At 43.4% G+C, this 20,531-nt stretch overlaps 2 protein-coding genes across 3 annotated transcripts in view; one reads left to right on the top strand and one right to left on the bottom strand.

Annotated features, from left to right (window-relative positions):
• The window catches only part of dnaaf6 (dynein axonemal assembly factor 6), a 63,786-nt gene extending 51,614 nt beyond the window's left edge, over positions 1 to 12,172 (top strand). For both annotated transcript variants that reach the window (XM_043704279.1, XM_043704280.1), the window contains exons 5-7: positions 2,607 to 2,703; positions 6,356 to 6,441; positions 11,267 to 12,172. In XM_043704279.1, coding sequence (XP_043560214.1) covers positions 2,607 to 2,703; positions 6,356 to 6,441; positions 11,267 to 11,396 — 313 coding nt within the window. In that variant the 3' untranslated portion in view covers positions 11,397 to 12,172. The remainder of the gene's footprint in view (positions 1 to 2,606; positions 2,704 to 6,355; positions 6,442 to 11,266) is intronic.
• A 1,504-nt stretch (positions 12,173 to 13,676) lies between these two features.
• Positions 13,677 to 20,531, bottom strand: part of LOC122557042 (cyclic nucleotide-gated olfactory channel-like) — a 91,306-nt gene continuing 84,451 nt past the window's right edge. Inside the window, exon 9 of the mRNA XM_043704274.1 lies at positions 13,677 to 16,399. Within this exon, the coding sequence (XP_043560209.1) occupies positions 14,979 to 16,399 (1,421 nt within the window). The 3' untranslated portion in view covers positions 13,677 to 14,978. The remainder of the gene's footprint in view (positions 16,400 to 20,531) is intronic.

Genomic DNA, 20,531 nt, shown 5'->3' with positions numbered 1-20,531 from the left:
CTGGAAGAAGAACGCCTCATCTTCTGCCTCGGATCCCTCCAACCCCATGTCATCAATGTGGATTTCACCAGTTTCCTCATTTCCCCTCTCCCCACCTTATCCCAGTTCCAGCCTTCCAGCTCAGCACCATCATCATCATGACCTGTCCCACCTGTGCATTTTCCTTCCCACCTATCCGCACCACCCTCCTCTCTGACTTATCACCATTACACCCACCTCTATCCACCTTTTGCACTCCCAGCTATCTTCCTCCCAGCACCACCCCCCTGCCATTTCTCTCTCCACCCCCGAGGCTCCCAGCCTCATTCCTGAAGAAGGGCTTTTGCCCAAAACGTCGATTCTCCTGCTCCTCAGATGCTTCCTGACTTGCTGTGCTTTTCCAACACCATACTCTCGACTCTAATCTCCAGCATCTGCAGTCCTCACTTTTGCCTACCATGAATTACATTGTCCTGGGTAATAGTCAGTCAAGCAACCTAGTCATTTTGGAGATCCAGTTGGGATTTTATTGAGATCTTATGCATTTAGACCTTAAAATCATAAGGCTATTCAGCCCATCAAGTCTGCTCCGCCATTCAATCATGGCTGATAAGTTTCTCAACCCCATTCTTCTGCTTTTTCCCTGTAACCCTTGAACCCCCTTGATACTCAAGAACCTATCTATTTCAGTCTTAAATATACTCAATGATCTTGCCTCCTCTATGGCAATGAATTCCTTAGATTCGCCACTCTCTGGCTGTAGAAGTTTCTCATTATCTCCATTCTGAAAGGTCTACCTTTTACTCTAAGGTAAAAGGTAGATATCTTCCCAATATCTACTCTGTCCAGGACATTCAGTATTCTGTATGTTTCAATTAGATCCCCCCCCCCCCCCCCATCCTTCTAAACTCCATCGAGTATAAGCCCAGAGTCCTCAAACGTTCCTCATATGTTAAGCTTTTCATTCCTGGCACCATTCTCGTGAACTTGCTCTGAACACCCTTCAGGGTCAGTACATCCTTCCTGAGATATGGGACCCAAAACTGTGCACAATACTCCAAATGTAGTCTGACCAGAGCCTTATATAGCCTCAGAAGTATATTCCTGCCTTTATATTCAAGCCCTTTTAAAATAAATGCCATCATTGTGTTTGCCTTCCTAACTGACTAAGCCTGCAAGTTTACTTTGAGAGAATCCTGGACTAGAACTCCCAAGTCTCTTCGCACTTAAAACTTCTGAATTTTCTCCCCGTTTAGAAAATAGTCCATGCCTCTATTCTTCCTATCAACGTGCATGACCTCACACTTTCCCACATTGTACTCCATCTGCCATTTCTTTGTCAACTCTCCTAACTTGTCCAAATCCATCTCCTCAGTGCTACCTGTCTTTCTATCTATCTTTGTGTTGTCTGCAAACGTAGCCGGAATGCCCTCAGTTCCTTTATTGAGATCGTTATTGTATAAATTGAAAGGTTTTGAACCGAACACTGCGCCTTGCGGAACACCAGTTGTCGTCAGCTGCCATACTGTGAAAGACTGTTTTATCCCCACTCTCTGCTTTCTATAAAATCTAATGTGGCCTGGCCCTGAGCTAGCTCTGGCGTGTAGCACACAGAAATTTTCTATTATACAGGTATTTGCTTGGTTGCCTATATAAAGGTAGAAAACACCCTTAAAACCATTACATAATTGTCTAGCTCCTATACCTATGCAACTTGCCATTTTACAGTTTATGTCAGTGGGTCTCCAACTCCTGTTACCATCTTAAGTCTTCTTCTAGTTCTTGATTACTCGTTAAAGTATCCACCATCTGCTTATCTCTTATTATATCCTCATTTATCATTTAAGTATAGCATCATAGTTCAGTGGTTAGCGTAGCTACCTCACAGTGCGTGGGACCTGGGTTCGAGTCCGCCCTTGGGTGACTATGTGGAGTTTGCACATTTTCCCTGTATCTACGTGGGTTTCCTCCGGATGCTCCAGGTTCCTCCCACTGTCCAAAGATGTGGAGGTCAGGTGGATTGGCCACACTAAATTGCCCATTGAATCCAATGATGTCTTGGCTAGATGGGTTAGCCAGGAGAAATGCAGGGTTACAGGGATAGGGTAGGACGGTGAGTCTGGGTGAGCTGCTCTCCAGAGGGTTAGTGTGGACTCGATAGGCCAAATGGCCTGATTTCACACTATGGGATTCTATGATACCAGTAATTTGACTTTCAGTCAGCAATACTAAACCTCCCCTTCGGCCATTTTTTCTCGAAGATTCTGTTGACTTAAGAATCTGCAATATTCAGTTCCAGTCCTCACCAAGTGGCAACAGTGTGTCAATAACACCTCCCCTATGCTATACTCTGAATTCAATTTGTGTCTGTCATTCAATGCCATCATTAATTTAGTTGCTTTTGGCAGATATTCCACTTATCTGTTACCATGAGAGTACTTGTTTTATTAACCTTCCTCTTTATATGTTGAGATTGTGGTCTTTTGTCTTTGATTATTATGCTTCACTTCATTTGGTCAGTCACATTTATTGGAAGAATGATTTATAATTTCAGTTTTCTTGCATCCTGCACTTTGTTTTCATGTACAACAGTGTTTATATGAGTTACTGGCTCCTACTGTCTTTAGATATGAGATTTTGTTCAAACAACGAGTTGGTACAGAGGATGTGTTTTTCGGCTTGAGCAGAAAGGATAGCTCCACAGCCTGCTGTGAAGACATGGTGGTGAGTTTTGGGAATATACGTTTATATGTAAAAACTATGTGAAAACTGTAGGACTGAATCATTTGTACATGCACTTGATGAAACAGGGTTTTATGAAGAAATGTGGTCAACTGTTTAATGCAGTATCTGCTGGGTACACAAAAGTCAAATGACTTTGGATAAAGCTTTCAAGGAGATAGAAAATGGTTTTATGGCTTTTAATTTACTGGAAAACCTGATGGGAAAAATCTACATGGACTTTCGAGACTTAACTTTCTGTTTTGCAGGCCTAAGTAGTTAGTTCCCAGAGACTGTAAGTCTCCATCCTCTCAGTAGATGTTTTTTGGGAAGCCGATAGAAATTCCAAATATTGGTAATTCTGACTGCCTCATAATCTCTGAAAAGCTGAACTGTGGCCACTTCTTGATTTCAAATTGGTTTGATTTTTTAAAATCAGTCTATAACTGTCTGTACTTCGCCTTTGTTAACAGGAAAGCTGGTGGACCCATGCAAAGTCATCACATTCTATACTTTGTTTTGTGACTCTTGGCCAACTGGGATATTTTTCACCTTTTGGCCTTTAGTTTTGAAGCACCTACACTGAAGAGGCTGCTGTATTTTTGTGTTGTATGTGAGTGTCCGTTTTTCTAATTAAGGGGATATAATTCCACATCCAGATTATAACTTAGATGTTAACCAATGTTTGCCTTTTGAAATGCTAGAAAAAGAACACCAACTACCTGATTAAAATCTTTCAGCTTTGTGTATATGCAATGGAAACCACAAGTTATGCCTCAATTAAAAGTGAAAGGTGAGTTTCAGGTAATAGCTTCATGTGTGTCCAGAAGGTGCCAACTTACAAACATTTGATTTATGAACGCTGATGAAAGGCTTATGCCTGAAACGTCGACTTTCCTGCTCCTCAGTTGCTGCCTGACCTGCTGTGCTTTTCCAGCACCATATTTTTCGTCTCTGATCTCCAGCATCTGCAGTTCTCACTTTCTCCTTTATAAACACTATCCCACACGAGGGTGTAACTTTAAATATTTGGCATAGAAACATTTTCCATACTTAACGAATTGCGGCTTTCCAATACTCCTGCATTGTGCTCCAACTTTCGCACAAATTGATTTGCAAATGGATTTCAGGACAGATCCTGTTCACAACTTAGGGACTGCCAGTAGAAGTCAGTCTCAGTTATTTTGAAAGAAAACATGTTTTGTGAACAGATGATGGTCTTTTGTGCATAAGAAATTAGCATTTTCCTCATCTTAAGTAGCTTTACTTTTAATCAAGGAGTGAGAATTTATTAAAAATTCATTTGTAGGATGTTGTTGGCTGGGCCAGTACTTATTGCCCAGGGTAGTTAAGAGTCAACTACATTAATGTTAGTCTGGAACCACGTGTAGATGAGACCAGATAAGGATGGCAGACTTCCTTCCCTCAAGAACGTTAGAGAACCAGGTAAGTTTTTATGACAAACAACAGTAGTTACCTAGAGTCAAAAAGCGAGGAAACAGACCCTTTGCAACAACTTATCTATGCTGGCCATGTTTCCCAAGTTAAATTTATCTGCATTTGACACATATCCCTCTAATGGTCACCTTAGGCTAGCTTTTTGTTCCAGATTATTATTCCATGATGGGATTCAAACAAATGTCCCCAGAACGTTAGTCTGGGATTTTGGATTACTAGTCCAGTGATGTTACCACTACGTCACTGTCTCCCCTTTACAAAATTAATTATGGATTATTCTCACTCTGCTGCTGTGTGAGGCAAAATACTTCTTTTGTCAAGTCAAATATGGAAAGTATTGTTACTAAGTGATTATGTCACCTAATAAATGAGTTATTAAAAAAAAAGAAGCCCCTGAAAGAATAATTATGTCCTGTCTCCAAAGCATCTGCAGTACTTTGCCTTTTTAGGATTTGTTTAATGCCAAGGATTTATAAACTTATTTAGTTTGAATTTAAAATGAGAAAGTATTTATCACTCAAGCTTGTTAAACTCTGGTCCCAATTTTGTGGATATCTGCTTCAGATCTCCCATTCAAGACAGTTGCAGTCACCTCATTATGAAGTCTTTGCAGGATTGTGATAAGGTTTCTTGAATATCCAAATTCCTGGAGCACAATTCACAGACCCTCACCAGCACCAAGTGAACCAGCTTTTGTTCAGTTGATGAATGCTTTGAAGAGTTCCTAGTGCTCTTCTCCACCTTTTTCTTGGATCTGTCTGGCAACAACAACAGTATCAGAGGTTCCTCTGGCAGGTCTAAAGCTACACAGTATCTGTGACAGAATTTCCTCAGTCATAGGAAATAGGCAATTCAGGCGAATGTGATTTCAGAATTTTCCCTGCTATGGAAAGGAGGGAAGTACATTGTTAATTTCCACAGTGTGATGTACCTCCCTTCTTGAAGATTGTCATATTCCTGATGACAGGGTTGGGAGAGCCCCTCCACCTCTCAAATCTGCAGGATGGGTGTGCAGAGTCTTGACGTGAGTAAAAGTCCACCAACGTTGCAGACTTCAGCTGACACTTACCAGGATCGCAGACTTGTTTTTCATTTGTTTGATCGTTGCAGTTCTGCCATCAATAGCGGTTTACCTGTAGGCACTAGGGAATCACCTGTGAATGGAGACTTCTTCAGAAAAGCTTCACATCTTTTGATCAGTATAATTTGGATCTTTCGGGATTTCTCTTCCTATCACGTGCTTTATTTTCTAGATCTATATTTGAATATCAGTCTCGTGCTGTTGCAATGCTGCCTTCAAGACCTTTGTTCTTGGATTGATGTGTCAATGAGGGCTGCTCATCTTTGTTTGAGGAGGGCACACATTTCAGCGCTGTTTTCGTCTAGTTAATGCTGATAACGATGATGCTCAATCCCAAAGATCTGGGCACTAAGGTCTAGTACAGCTAACCTTATTTGTTCAGACTATTCTGGAATTCTGGAATTAAGTTGAATGTTTGAAGACTTTCTGGTTTGGATATGCATTGCACTTGGAATTCCTATTCGTGTCCTGGCAGCTTTAGGTCTGAGACATTGATCTGCTTCCTCTGGACTGTTTCTGTCTTGGTGCTGGGTGAATGCTCATCTCTGATTTGACAATTTATGCAGTAGGCATCAGTTCCTTTCATGAATCAGTGATACAAACATCACTTGGAGTTTTGGATCGTAGAAGGACACGTGATGCAGGCAGTGCCAGTGCTTTGATGTGAAACATCTCCATGTAATTTTGTATTTCTCCTCCTGATAGAGAAGAATGTTTGTTATAATGATGTCACACCAGGCATATTTTGTCAGCAGTATTGGCTCCTCCTGCACTATTTTACTCAATGATTCCTACCCAGATATCAGAGTTATGGCCAACTCTGGGATTAAAGTCCCCATAAAGATGATCTTCTCTTTCTTTTGATGAGCAAGGACCTTATCAAAGTCAGAATGGAAATTTTCCTTTACACCTACATTTGAGCCAAAGAAAGAGACATTAGCACCGGTGATAGTGGAATATAGATTACTACTGAGCTGGATGTGAAGAGTCTTGAGAACGGTTGTGATGAATAAAAGAAGCAAATAGAAACAAAAATACTGAAATTATTTCAGTTTTTTGAATCATTGAATCTACTGTAGACAACTTTTGATTGCTGTTTTCAAAACTGTTTTTCAGATCAAAATCAAGCTGCCAGATTGCAAACCAACAGATGTCACTCTGGACATTAAAGAACGGTTTCTTGCTCTTCGATCACCAGACTAGTAAGTGAAAGACTTTGCTGAAGTAAGGTCTTCCTGTGAAACATCAGCAAGTCCACCTGAGGCTGTGGGTGAAGAGATACAAGGCAAGTCCTGCATTTTCAACTTGCACTGGTAACTAAACCCCAAATCTTACTAAGTTCCACCTAGTCTCTTGGAGAAAGTGAGGACTGCAGATGCTGGAGCTCAAAGTCGAGAGTGAAGCGCATGAAAAGCACAGCAGGTCAGGCAGCATCCGAGGAACAGGAGAATCAACGTTTCGGGCATAAATCCTTCATCAGGAATGAGACTTATGGTCGGGGCTGAGAGATAAATGGGAGAGAAGTGTTGTTGGGAGGAAAGTAGCTAGGAAAATGATAGGTGGATGAAGGTGAAGGACAAGATGATAGGTCAGAGGGAAGAGTGATGGATGGGTCCGGAGGATGGTGCCAAATTGGAGGCTTGGGACTGGGATAATGTGGAGGGAGGGGAAATGAGGAAGCTGTTGAAATCCACACTTAACTCGTGTGGTTGCAAAGTCCCAAGGCGGAATATGAGACGTTCCTCCTCCATGCGTCAGGTGGTAATGGTTTGGCAGTGGAGGAGACTCAGGGCCTGCATGTCCTTGACGGAGCGGGAGGAAGAGTTGAAGTGTTCAGCCACAAGATGGTGGGGTTGGTGGGTGCGGGTGTCCCAGAGATGTTCTCTGACACGATCCGCAAGAAAGCATCCTGTCTCCCCAATGTAGAGGAGACCACACCGGATGCAATGGATGCAGTAGATGACATTGGTAGAGGTACAGATAGATTTCTGACTGATGTGGAAGGATCCCTTGGGGCCTTGGAAGGTGGTGAGGGGAGTGGTGTGGGTGCAGGTTTTGCACTTCCTGTGGTGACAGGGAAAGGTGCCAGGAGTGGTGTGTGGGCTGGTGGGGGATGTGGACCTGACGAGGGAGTCACAGAGGGAATGGTCTTTTCAGAATGCTGAAAGGAGTGGGGAGGGAAATATATCTCTGGTGGTGGGGTCCGTTTGGAGGTGTGGGAAGTGGAGATCAACGGCAATGATGCACAAAGTTGAGGGGATGCGCTGGAAGGCACTGTCAACCATGTGAGAAGGGAAGTTGCAATTGTGGAAGAAGGAGCCCATCCAGGACTTTCTGAGGTGGAATTGGTCATCCTGGGACCAAATGCAACGGAGGTGGAGAAATTGGGAATAAGGGATGGCATTTTTACAGGAGGTAGGGTGGGAGGAGGTATAGTCTCCACTAGCCTCCAACCTCATTGTCCGTGAACCCCGCACTGCCCGATTCCACCTCCTTCCTAAGATTCAGAAACCAGACTGCCCCGGCCAACCCATTCTCTCAGCCTGTGCCTGTCCCACTGAACTCATCTCTTCCTAACTCGACACTGTCCTGTTCCCCCTTAGTCCAGGAACACCCCACCCTTTACCCTCCTTCAAGATTTTCATTTCCCCAGCACCCAACGCCTCATCTTCACCATGGACAGCCAGTCCCTGTACACATCGATCCGCCACAACGAAGGTCTCTAAGTCCTCTGTTTCTTCCTTTCATGCAGTTCCAACAAGTACCCTTCCACCAACACACTCATCTGCCTGGCTGAACTGGTCCTCACCCTTAACAACTTCTCCTTCCAATCCTCCCACTTTCTCTAAACCAAAGGGGTAGCCATGGGCACCCACATAGGACCCAGCTATGCCTGCCTGTTTGTTGGACATGTGGAACAGTCCATCTTCTGCAGTTACACCGGCACCGACCTCCCACCCCCACAACAACCTGTTCCTCTGCGACATCAATGACTACATCGGTGCCGCCTCATGCTCCCATGAGGCGGTTGAACAGTTCATCAACTTTACCAACACCTTCCACCCCAACCTCAAATTCACCTGGACCATCTCAGAAACCTTCTGCCACTTCTTGGATGTCTCCATCGCAGTCTCTGGTGATTGAAAAACTGCAGACATATACTCCAAGCACACCAACTCCCACAGCTACCGAGACTACATCTCCTCCCATGCTACCTCCTGTAAAAACACCAACCCTTATTTCAAATTCCTTTTCCTCCGCCGCATCTGTTCCCAGGATGACCAATTCCACCTCAGAAAGTCCCAGATGGCCGCCTTCTTCCACAATTGCAACTTCCCTTCCGACGTGGTTGACAATGCCCTCCAGCGCATCTCCTCCACTTCACGCACCACGGCCCTTGAACCCCACTCCTCCCAACACAACAAGGGCAGAACCACCCGGGTCCTCACCTTTTACCCCACCAACCTCTGCATACAACGCATCATCCTCTGCCACTTCTGCCACCTCCAAACGGATCCCACCACTAGGGATATATTTCCCTCCCCACCTCTATCCACGTTCCGAAAAGACCATTTCCTCCACGACTCCCATGTCAGGTCCACACCCCACTCCTGGCACCTTTCCCTGCACCGCAGGAAGTGCAAAACCTGTGTCCACATCACTCCCCTCACCTCTGTCCAAGGTCCTAAGGGATCCTTCCACATCCGTTAGAAATTTACCTCTACCTATGTCATTTACTGCAACTGTTGCACTCTGTGTGGTCTCCTCTACATCAAGGAGACAGGACGCCTTCTTGTGGATCATTTCAGAGAACATCTCTGGGACACCCGCTCCCACCAACCCCACCGCCCTGTGGCTGAACACTTCAACTCCCCCTCCCATTCCATCAAGGACATGCAGGCCCTGGGCTTCCTCCTCTGTCAAACCGTTACCACTGGAGGAAGAACGCATCATATTTCACTTTGGCACACTGCAACCACAAGGGATAAATGTGGATTTCAACAGCTTCCTCATTTCCCCTCCCCTCCACATTATCCCAGTCCCAAGCCTCCAACTCGGTGCCACCCTCCCGATCTGTCTATCACTACCCCCTTTGACCTATCACCTTCTCCCTCACCTTCATCCACCTATCGCTTTCCCAGCTCCTTCCCCCCAACCCCACCCCCCTCCCATTTATCTCTCTGCCCCCGGCCTACAAGTCTCGTTCCTGATGAAGGGCTAATGCCCGAAATGTCGATTCTCCAGCTCCTCGGATGCTGCCTTGCCTGCTGTGCTTTTCCAGCTACACACTCTCGATTCCACCCAGCCCTTTGTCAATTTAACACATTCAGATACTCAGTTCTCAGTTTATTGCAAATGTTTGATTGGAAATTAACTTACCAGTGTAAAGCAGCTGGTCTTCCTAAAGTGCAATGTTGAGAATTTGGGTGATTTCTTGTGATTGAAGCATCACAGTAGGTTTGTACGAATTTGCTGCAGACAAATTGCCTATTGCATTCCCAAATGATGAAGGTGTATTCCACCAACCCCGAAGTACTTTATAGTTTGTAAAGTGCTTTGAGTGTTTTAGTGGTGTGGAAGGCATTGTATAAATGCATTTTCCTTTCTATCTATATTCAAGACTGATAGCATAAGTTTTGCTGGGCCTTCATCTTTTTTAGTGTCAACCATCCTTTTAAATCCTCTGTTGTATCCCTTCTCATTTTTGCTAAATCTCATTTTTGTAATAACTGTCTTGAAAGTCTTTAGCTCTCCAGTTTCTTTCTTCTCCTGGCTAAAGCCCCCTTCTGCGAGTATTAATCCCCTACCATCCACTGACCAGCTGGCCAGCCAGAAGGTGGCTAAAGGAACATCCTACTGAGGTCCTTTACTTTAGATAGCAAGGAGCACCATGTCCTTAGCCTTTTCCACCCTTCATTATTCCATCTTCTTCGGAGTTTTCGATATTGAGTGGCATGAAGAAGTTGGGAAGGCAAATGCAATGTTTGTATTTATTACAAGAGTAGAGATGTAGTACAGAGGCTGTATAAGGTTCTAGTCAGAATGCATTTGGAATATTGTGTGCAGTTTGGGGTACAGAGAAGGTTAACAAGAATGATCCTGTAAGGGCTCGTCATATGAGCAGTAGTTGAGGGCTTTGTACCCAATGGAGTTTAGAAGGATGAAGGGGAATCTCATTGAAGCTTACAGAATACTGAGAGGCCTGGATTAGGTGCACGTTGAGAAGATGTTTCCACTCGAATCTGAAGGCACAGCCTCCAACTGAAGGGGCAACTCTTTAAAACTGAGATGAGGAGGAATTTTTCAGCTGGAGGCTGGTTTATATGTGGAAACTCATGTGGAGGTCAAGTCATTGAATATATTTAAGACAGAGATGGATTTGTTCTTCCTCAGTCAGACAAATAAGGGTTACAGGGAGAAGGCAGGAGAATGAGTTTGAGAAACATATCCGCCATGATCGAATGGTGGAGTAGACTCAATGGCCTGAATGGCCTAATTCTGCACCTATAACTTATCATCTTATTATGTCTTTTGTCCATAGATGCTACTACACCTGCTGAGTTTCTCGAACATTTTCTGTTTTTGTTTAACCTGTCGAGTTGTTAAGAATTTTATATGTTTTCTTGAGATGTCCCCTTCATTTTCCTAAACTCTGGTGAATACAGTATTAATTGAATCAGTCTCTATTCATACGTCAGTCCTGCCATCCCAGGAATCTGGTGAACCTCCCTCCATATCTGCACATCATATTCACTAAGGCCCTATGCAGTTGCAGCAAGACATCCCTGCTCCTGTACTTGACAGCAGGCATGGAGCAGGAGGGGTGGTGGTTTCTGATCACAAAAAATGGGAGTAGAGGTCTCTGATCACAGAGAGCAAGGTGAGGGAAGGTAGATCCATTGCCAGAGAATGAAAAGGGGGGACATCTCTGATGGCAATAATCTCAAATTAGTAGTCATTCATAGATTTATAAAACAGCTGTCCTCAGTCTGCCATCTTACTGTAGTTATCTCTATTGTTTTGCAGTAAACTGGGATTGCACCTGCCTCATCCAGTCGATAGTAAGAATGGAAAAGCGCGTTTCAACTCAGACACTCAGACACTGGAAGTTACCTTAACTATGAAGAGGGAGTTTGATTTCATTAACTTTGCTTGAACCAAGTAATGAGGATGAGAAGTTTTCAGTGGAGTAGAATTGAGTTAAAATTGTTGTCAGATACTTTGTGTATTCGAGCACTGTCTGTCGATATTTAACATGTTGGTTTAAAAGAGGCAGTTCCATGTATATTCCCCATTCTAGAAGAAAAATAGGATTAAAGGAATTCCATTACCATTTTAGCTTCGTGCAATAAAATCATAATTTGTAAAAGTAAAACAAATGTTAAATTTCACAGTAGTCTTGATGTTTCTGGTGATTGGAGTTCAGTGGATTCCTATGGGCATTAATGGTGAGGGAATTATTGTTTTAAACCACGAGTAGCGCTGGCTTGTGACTGTAATGCTCCACTTCAGTAGTACAGCAAATTTTTATTGTTTGCTTTGCGAAAATGTGAAACAGCTTGACAAAGACTAATATTTAAGCAATAATGATGCTGTGATTTTGATGTATGTTCAAAAAATTGGGAATGAAGCTTGCACCGAATTAGTTTTCCGACTCTCAGATTTGAATTAGAAGGCATACAGAAGCAAGGACACATGTACTAATCAACCCCACTGCCCTGTGGCCGAACTCTTCAACTCCCCTTCCACTCCGCCAAGGACAAACAAATCCTGGACTTACTCCAACGCCAAATTCTAGCCACCCAATGCCTGGAGGAAGAACACCTCATTTCTGCCTTCGGACCCTCCAATCAAATGGGATCAATGTCGATTTCTGATCTCCCCTCCCCCCACCTTATTCCAGATCCAACCTTCCAACTTGGCACCGCCCTCTTGAACTGTCCTACCTGTCCATCTTCCTTCCCTCCTATCCACTCCACCCTCCTCTCCAACCTATCACCATCATCCCCCCACCTTCATCTACCTTTCACAGTCCCAGCTACCTTCCCCCGAGTCCGACCCCCTTCCATTTATCTCTCAGCGCCCCTGTCCCACCCCACCCCACATTCTTGACGAAGAACTTATACCCGAAACATCGACTCTCCTGTTCCTTAGATGCTGCTTGACTAGCTGTGCTTTTCCAGCACCACACTTCTACAGAAGAGATGGATGCCTCATTTTAGATGTAAGTGTTCCTTGTGAAATAACTCATCTGTGCTTAGCTCGCAAATAATACTTGTTGATAATACATAGTTCTGCATCATTATTCACAAACCGGCAAATTTGTAGATTGGGTTGGTATGATAATGAAATGGCAGCTACAATATTTAAAAGACATTTGGACAGGTACATGATTTGGAAGGGTGTAGAGGAATATGGGCCAAATATAGGCAAATGGCGCTTGTTTAGTTTGGGAAACCTGGACAGCATGGACAGGTTGGATCAAAGGTATGCTTCTGTGTTGTATGATTCCATAGTTCTATTTTAATAAAATCTGCTTTACCTTAGTCCAAACCCTTTTTTACAGACGATCTCTCTCCTTTTCCATAATAAACTTAAAATGTTCAGTGTTGTGGTCATGATCATTAAAACACTCCCACACTGTCACCTTGAATATTTGTCTGGCTTATTTCCCAGAATTAGGTCCAGCATTAGGTCACTTGTAGGACCATCTATATGTTGACAAAGAAAGCTTTCCAGAATACATTTCAACAAGTTCATTGATACATTTTGTACTATGATCATCCCACCCAATCTAACCCACTGATTACCTTATATATCTCAATTAAGTCACCTCTCAACCTTCTTCTCTGTAACGAAAACAGCCTCACGTCCCTCAACTTTCCTTGCAAGAAATTCCCTCCATACATATCCTCTGAACCCTTTCCAAAGCTTCCACATCCTTCCTATAATGCGGTGACCAGAACTGAACGCAATACTCCAAGTGCGGCCGCACCAGAGTTTTGAACAGCTGCAGCATGACCTCGTGGTTCCAAGCTCAATCTCTCTACCAATAAAAGCTAACCTTCTTAACAGCCCTATCAACCTGTGTGGCAACTTTGAGGAATCTATGTACATGGACACCAAGATCTCTCTGCTCATCTACACAACCAAGAATCTTACCATTAGCCAATACTCTGCATTCCTGTTTCTCCTTCCACAGTCAATCATCTCACACTTTTCAGTATTAAACTCCATTTGCCACCTCTTAGCCCAGCTCTGTAGCTTATCCATGTCCCTCTGTAACATACAACACCTTTCGGCACTATCTACAACTGTACCCTTAGTGTCATCCCCAAATTTACTAACCCATCTTCTATGCCCGCACCCAGGTCGTTTATAAAATGACAAATTACAGTGCCCCAAAACAGATCATTGCAGTACACCACTAGTAACTGAACTCCAGGGTGAACATTTCCCATCAACCACCACCCTCTGTCTTCTTTCAGCTAGCCAATCTCTGATCCAAACCGCGAAATAATATCTGCTCCTCAATTGCTTACTGACTGGGAATTTATAATGCACTCATCACCATGTGACTGCACAGTTTTTATTTCGAACTTATACTAACAAAGCTTAATTTGATGATCCTGCCAAGATATCATCCCTTCTTACTGCATTAACTGACTCGCTATCTAAAAACATGATACTATCTCCATTTTTGTATCCTCCCCATCCCACCTTTGAGTAAAGATATGATAACCTTCCCACCAAGGTTAAGTTTAGTTATTGACCGTTGTCTGAACTAGTTCCCTTTTCTAAATTTATATAGCAAATTAGTGGCCCTGTGACACTATTGTCTTTGTTTCCCTTCCCAAACCTTTAATTCTATATAGATGTAATCCGTCCAGAACTTTAGAATCTTTGTTTGATTAATTTATCAATTGTCTTTCCTTTTTAAACATCGTGATAACTGTTTTTGATCTCTTCTAAATAACATTACCCCCTCCCCCAATCAATTTCCCAGAAATTTCCTATTTTGCTATTCGTTGTCATCACCCGAGAGATTGTTGTATAATTCCTATGAGGGTCAATCCTTATCTCAATTTCTTTTAATCATTTATGTGTCTGTAGAATATTTGGATAATTATTTTTGATAGTTTCCTTTTGTAATTTCCATTTGCTTTCCAATAAAGTTGCACAGTAAGCTCAATATACCCTTGTGTGAATGAAATTAACAAAGTGAGAAACATGTCTGACCTATCACTTGGAAATTATGTGAATCTATCCTGATATTTCTGTTCACTTTTAAGTCTCACTTTATTTGAAATCATTTACTTTGAGAAACAAAACTCCATGAAAAATAAAACTAAAACCTTCCAGGCAAATTGCAGAGATCATCTCCCTACATCCATGTCCTTTTAAATCCTTCACTTCATCTGTCACCATCTCCTTATTTATTTCTTTGTTTTTATTTTTCTCTGTCATTACCCCACATTTTCCACCAAACCTGTGACCAGCAGCAGCAAGATGATGAGCGGTAGCAACACAGAGAGAAGCAATCAGTAGAGAGGGGAGTGAAATATGCAGCACTGACTCTAAGTTGAGCACTGAAGATTCTTTTGAGCGGTCGGCAAATGAGAAATGGGACAATATTTGATGACAGCTTATAAATGTCTTGGTCTCCTAGCCCAGTATGCTGAGCTGTCAACTGAGTTGTATCCGCCTTCAGTATGTTTAAGTGGACACAGCAACTTCTTCAGTGCTTATCATTCTCATTTTTACTTCCTTCAGTCTCACTCACACTGTCCAAACCATCAGAGACATACTCAATATCGAGCTGCTTTAGTTTCTTTTCAATGTTTGTGATTCTCTGTTTGAATTTCTGCTGAGTTGAGTCGTATTCATTCAACAGCCTGGCAAACCGTGTCTGCAAGGAATCAAGGTTTGATTCAAGTCTTTCTACTTTTTCCTCCATGTCTTTCACGCCCATGACCACCTCCACATGCCCTTCATCCAACAATCCTTCTTTTAGCAAAATCTCCTTGCCTCGCTCTTCGAGAACCTTCTTAGCTTCTGGAAACTCGACCAAGGCTTCCATTAGGTCATCTTTTGAAAGACGGAAGAGATCAGAGTACCCAATGCTCCGGATATTTGCTGTCCTTCTGTTGCCCATTTTGCTGCCCTGGATGTTTAAGATACTGATCTCTCCGAAGCAGCTGCCTGCAGTCAGGGTGACGTACTGTGTCACCCCATCATCTGCCACTACTGCCAATTTTCCTTCCTTGATGATGTACATCTCTTTCCCAATGTCCCCCTTGCGACAGATATAATCCCCAGGGCTAAAAACCTGGGGTCTGAGCTTCAGCACCAATTCCACGAGGAAGCCAGCCTCACAGTCCTGAAAGATTCTCACCTTCTTGAGGGTGTCCAGATGCACATTTATGGCAATTTCTGCTTTCAGTTTGTCTGGCAGACCTTTTAGCACATCAGATTCGTCAACAGTTTTCTTGTTCGCCCAGAGATAGTCGAACCATTTAATAACGCGGGTCTCCACCTCCTTGCTGACCTTTCTGAACTGCATGTAGTGCTTGATGGCATCAACCTTGGCCTGGAAATCTGCACGGGATGCATTCATGTTGGATATCATTGAACCTACGTTACCCACAATGGTGGCAAAGATCAGCACTCCCACCAGGAAATCGAACACCACAAACAAGAACTCCACATCAAGGACTGGTGGTGGGGTTTCCCCTATGGTGGTGAGCGTCAGAGTCGACCAATACAGGCAGTAAATATATTCTCTTGCCAGATAGCCATGGTAAGGGTCTGAGATGTTGGGATAGACCCAGCTATCTGAGCCAAAGCCAATGTTTTTGGAGATGGCATAGTAAAGGCAGGCATTCCAGTGAATGATAATCAGCAGATACAGCAACAGGTTGCCGATTCGAAAGACATTTGGGTAATTTGTTCTGGTCTCTGTCCGATCACAAAACTCAAACACACGTGGCAATTTCAGCAGGCGATTGAATCGAAGCTCTGGGTAATGGAATCCTACTGCCAAGTAACCCAGGTCGGTGGGTAAGACTGCAATGATATCCAACTTAAACTGCAGAGTTTTTATACAATGGTCTTGCAACTTCTTCAAGTCTTTAACCAGCAGACCCTGTTCAAGAAATCCTGCCCAGAAATAAAAGGACAGTGTTAATAATTTGATTAGAGCAAAACCAATTCAAACATACCTTCCTTTAGTTCACTGATAGGGTCAGGGCATCACTGGCCTGCCAGCATTTATTGTTCATTCCTAGTTGCCCTAAAGAAAGTGCTTTCTTGAACAGCTGCAGTTCTTCAGGGAGATGTTAGAGTGGGAGTTCCAGGAATTTTACCTAAGAATACTGAACTGTGCTATATTTTTCAAGTCAGATGGTGAGTGACTTGAAAGGGAACTTGCAAGTGGTGGTACCTACTACCCTTATCCTTCTAGATGAAAGTGACCATGGGTTTCAAAGATGCTATCCAAGGGTCTTTGGTGAATTTCTGCTGTGCATCATGTAGATAGTACACACTGCTGCTACTGAACGTTGGTGGTGGAGGGAGTGGATGATATGGATGTGATGCCAGTCAAGCGGGCTGCCTTATCCTGGATGGTGTCAAGCTTCTTGAGAGTTGGTGGAGCTGCACCCATTCAGCCAAGTAGGGAGTATTCCATCACACTCCTGACATTGTAGATGCTGGACAGGTTTTGGGGAATCAGGAAGTGAGTTACTCACCATAGTATTCCTAGCTGCTAACCTGCTCTTCTCGCCACTATGTTTATGTGGCAAGTCCAGTTGAATTTCTGGTCAATGGCAACTGCCAGGCTTTTGATTGTTCAGGATTCAGTGATCTATTGAATATCAAGGGGTGGTGGTTAGATTGTCTCTTATTAGAGATGGCACTTGTCAGCCCAAATCTGGATATTGTCCAGATTTACTTGATTTGACAATGGATTTTTCAATGTCTGAGGAGTTGCAAATGGTGCTGAATTTTGTGCACTCATGAGTGGACATTCCCACTCTGACCTTATGATGGGGGGAAGGTCATTGATGAAATAGCTGAAGATGGTTGGGCCTAGGACATTACCCTGAGGAACTCCTGCAGAGATGTCCTGGAACTGAAATGACCGGCCTTCAACAATCACAACCATTTTTCGATGTGTCATATATGACTCTAACCAGCAGAGAGGTTGCCCCGATACACATTGATTTCAGTTTTTCCAGGGTCCTTGATACCTCACTCAGTCGACTATTGCCAGAATGTGAATGCCCACATACCTTACAATATCCAGTGCTTCTTAATATCACGTGGAGTGAATCAAATTGGCTGGAGACTAGTATCTGTGATGCTGGGGACCACTTGAGGAAGTGAAGATGGATCATCAACTTGGCACTGCTTATGTAAATGTTTCAGCTATATCTTTTGCAAAATGTGTTGACTTCTTCCATCATTGAGAATGGGGGTATTTTAAAAGCCCCCTCCACCAGTGAATTGTTTAATTGACCTCCACCATTCATGATTGAATGTGGCAAGACTGCAGATCTACTGGTTGTGGGACCATTTAATTCTGTCTATCACTTGCTGCTTATGCTGTTTGGCATACATGTAGTCCTGTTTGATAGATTCATCAGATTGACACTTGATTTAGGTATGCCTGATGCTGTTCCTGACATGGCCTCCTACAATCTCCATTGAACCAGGGTTGATACCCTGGCTTGATGGTACAGCTGTTGATGGCCCACAGAGTCTTATAGAAGCCTAGTCTTGAGTTGCTCGATCTATTCAAAGTCAGTCACATTTGGCATAGTGGTAGTGCCACACAACATGATATTCTCAAAGTGAAGGCATGATTTCATCTCCACAAGGACCGTGCAGTCATCACTCTCACTGATACTGTCATGAACAGATGTATTTGCAGCCAGCAGATTAGTGTGGATGAGGTCAAGTATGTGTTTCCCTCTTGTTGGTATTCTCATCACCAGCCACAGACCCAGTCTAGCAGCTTTAGGATTCCACCAGCTCCATCAGTAATGCTGCAATTGAGCCAGTCTTGATGGTGGACATTGAAGTACCCACACAGAGTACATTTTGAACACTTGAACCCTCACTGCCCCCTCCAGATGTGGTTATAATGGTGGAGTACTGATTCATCAGTCGAGGGAGTACATTATGTGATAAATAGCAAGGAGATTTTCTAACCTATGTTTAACCTGAGACTTCATGAGATCTGGAGTCAATGTTGAAGACTCCTAGGCAATTCCCTCCCCATTGTACACCACTGTGCTGTCACCACTGCTGGATCTGTCCATGAGATGGGTCATATCCAAGAATGATGATGGTGGTGTCTGGGATACTGTCGAAGAGTGTAGTGCTGGAAATGCACAGCAGCCAGGCAGCATCCAAGGAGCAGGAAAGTTGACATTTCATCTGGGATATTGTCTAGAAGGTATGATTCTGTGAGTATGACTGTGTTAGGTTGTTGCTTAAATGTGAGATAGCTCTCCCAATTTTGACTTTGCAGGGTCAACTGGGCTGGAAGGCTTGACAGGGCTTGTACTGAGATATTAATCAAGACGTTCAGGCTAAAGTTCCAAAATTTTCCAATCTTCTTTCATAACTGAAGTTCCTCTTTTATGGGCCTTCATCATAAACCTCTTCTGCATTCTCATCTCTCCCACAGTGTGGCTTCCAGACTATACATGATACCCATTAGAGGATATAGGTTTAAGAAGAGAGGGGAAAGATTTAAGAAGGACTTGAAGGGTAACTTTTTCACGCAGAGGTGGTACGTGTATGGAATGAGCTGCCAGAAAAAGTGAAGGAGGCAGTTTCAAATACAACATTTAGAAGGCATCTGGTTGGGCATATGAATAGGAAGGGCTTAGAGGGATATGCACAGGGGACTACACCAGATTGGAAAAGTCTGGTCTACATGGATGAATTGGACTGAAGGGTCTGTTACCATGCTACATGATTCTATTGTACCTCTTAAAGTGCTGCACAATCAGAAAAGCAAAATAGTGCAAATGTTGGAGATCTGAACTTAAAACAAGAATGCTGGAGAAACTCAGCAGGTCTGACAGCATCTGTGGTGAGAGAAACAGAGTTAACATTTTGAGTCTGGTCTGATTCCTCCTCAGAATTCTGAAGAGGAGCTCTTTAATAAAACTAAGAATTGGAGATGCTGGAAATCTGAAAAACAAATTGCTGTCAAAACTCTACAGGTCTGGCAACATCAGTGGAGAGAAAGCAGAGTTAATGTTTAAATCCCATGAGTCTTCATCAGAACCATTAGCAGCTAGGAAAAAGTAGTATATATGGTAGTAGTAGACAGATGGAAATAGAGCTCAGAGAGAGAGAGAGAGAGAAGTATGAAAAAGGTAGGCAGGCAAAGAGATTATTGTTTGCAGAACAGGACAGAAGAGAAGCTGAATAAGTGATAATGAGAGCTGTGAGTGGGAGAGAATGGGTTGGTTGTGCTAAAAACAACCCATGCCATGACAAGACTGGGTTTGAGGTAAGTAAAAGAACATGGAAGTATGGAATCAGGTTCTAGAGTTATTGGACTCGATATTGAGTACTAGTGGCTGTAGGGTACCCAAGTAGAAGGTGAGATGTTGTTCTTTGAGCTTGTGCTGAGGCTTGCTGAATCAATGCAGCAGACCTGCGACAAAAATGTTGAGTGATGTATTGAATTGGCAGGTAACTGTACACTCAGGGTCACTCTTACAGACCAAGCATAGGTGTTGTGCAAAGCAGTCATCCAGTCTGCATTTTGTCTCCCCAATGTCAAAGATGCCATATTGTGAGCAGTGAATACAGCAGGCTAGATCAAGTGAAGTACAGGTAAATTGCTACTTCACCTAGAAGGTATGTCTGGAGCCTTGTAAAGAGCAGATTGAAGAAGTAAATGGGCAAGTGTTACACCTTCTACGATTACTTGGGAAGGTGCCATGGGGTAATTTTAGGAATGGAGGAGGAGTGGATCAGAGTGTCCTGGAGGGAATGGTCCCTATGAAGTTCTAACAAAGGAGAGGAGGAGAGTATGTGTGTGGTAGTGACAACACGCTGGAGGTGGCAATATTGGTGGTTTATAGTCCTTTAGATGTGGATGTTGGTGGGATGGTAATTCAGGACAGGGTGAGGGAATTGTTGTGGGAGAGAATAGAAGGAGTGAGGGCAAAAATGCGGGAGATGATTGGGCACAGCTGAGGGCCCTGTCAACTATTTTGCAGGGTTAGGGTGGTGGGGAATCCTTGGTTGGGAAGACTGGTGG

This window comes from Chiloscyllium plagiosum, chromosome 15, assembly GCF_004010195.1.
Source record: "Chiloscyllium plagiosum isolate BGI_BamShark_2017 chromosome 15, ASM401019v2, whole genome shotgun sequence".
In the NCBI taxonomy this organism is placed as follows: Eukaryota; Metazoa; Chordata; class Chondrichthyes; order Orectolobiformes; family Hemiscylliidae; genus Chiloscyllium; species Chiloscyllium plagiosum.
This window is presented reverse-complemented; position numbering and strand designations above follow the sequence as displayed.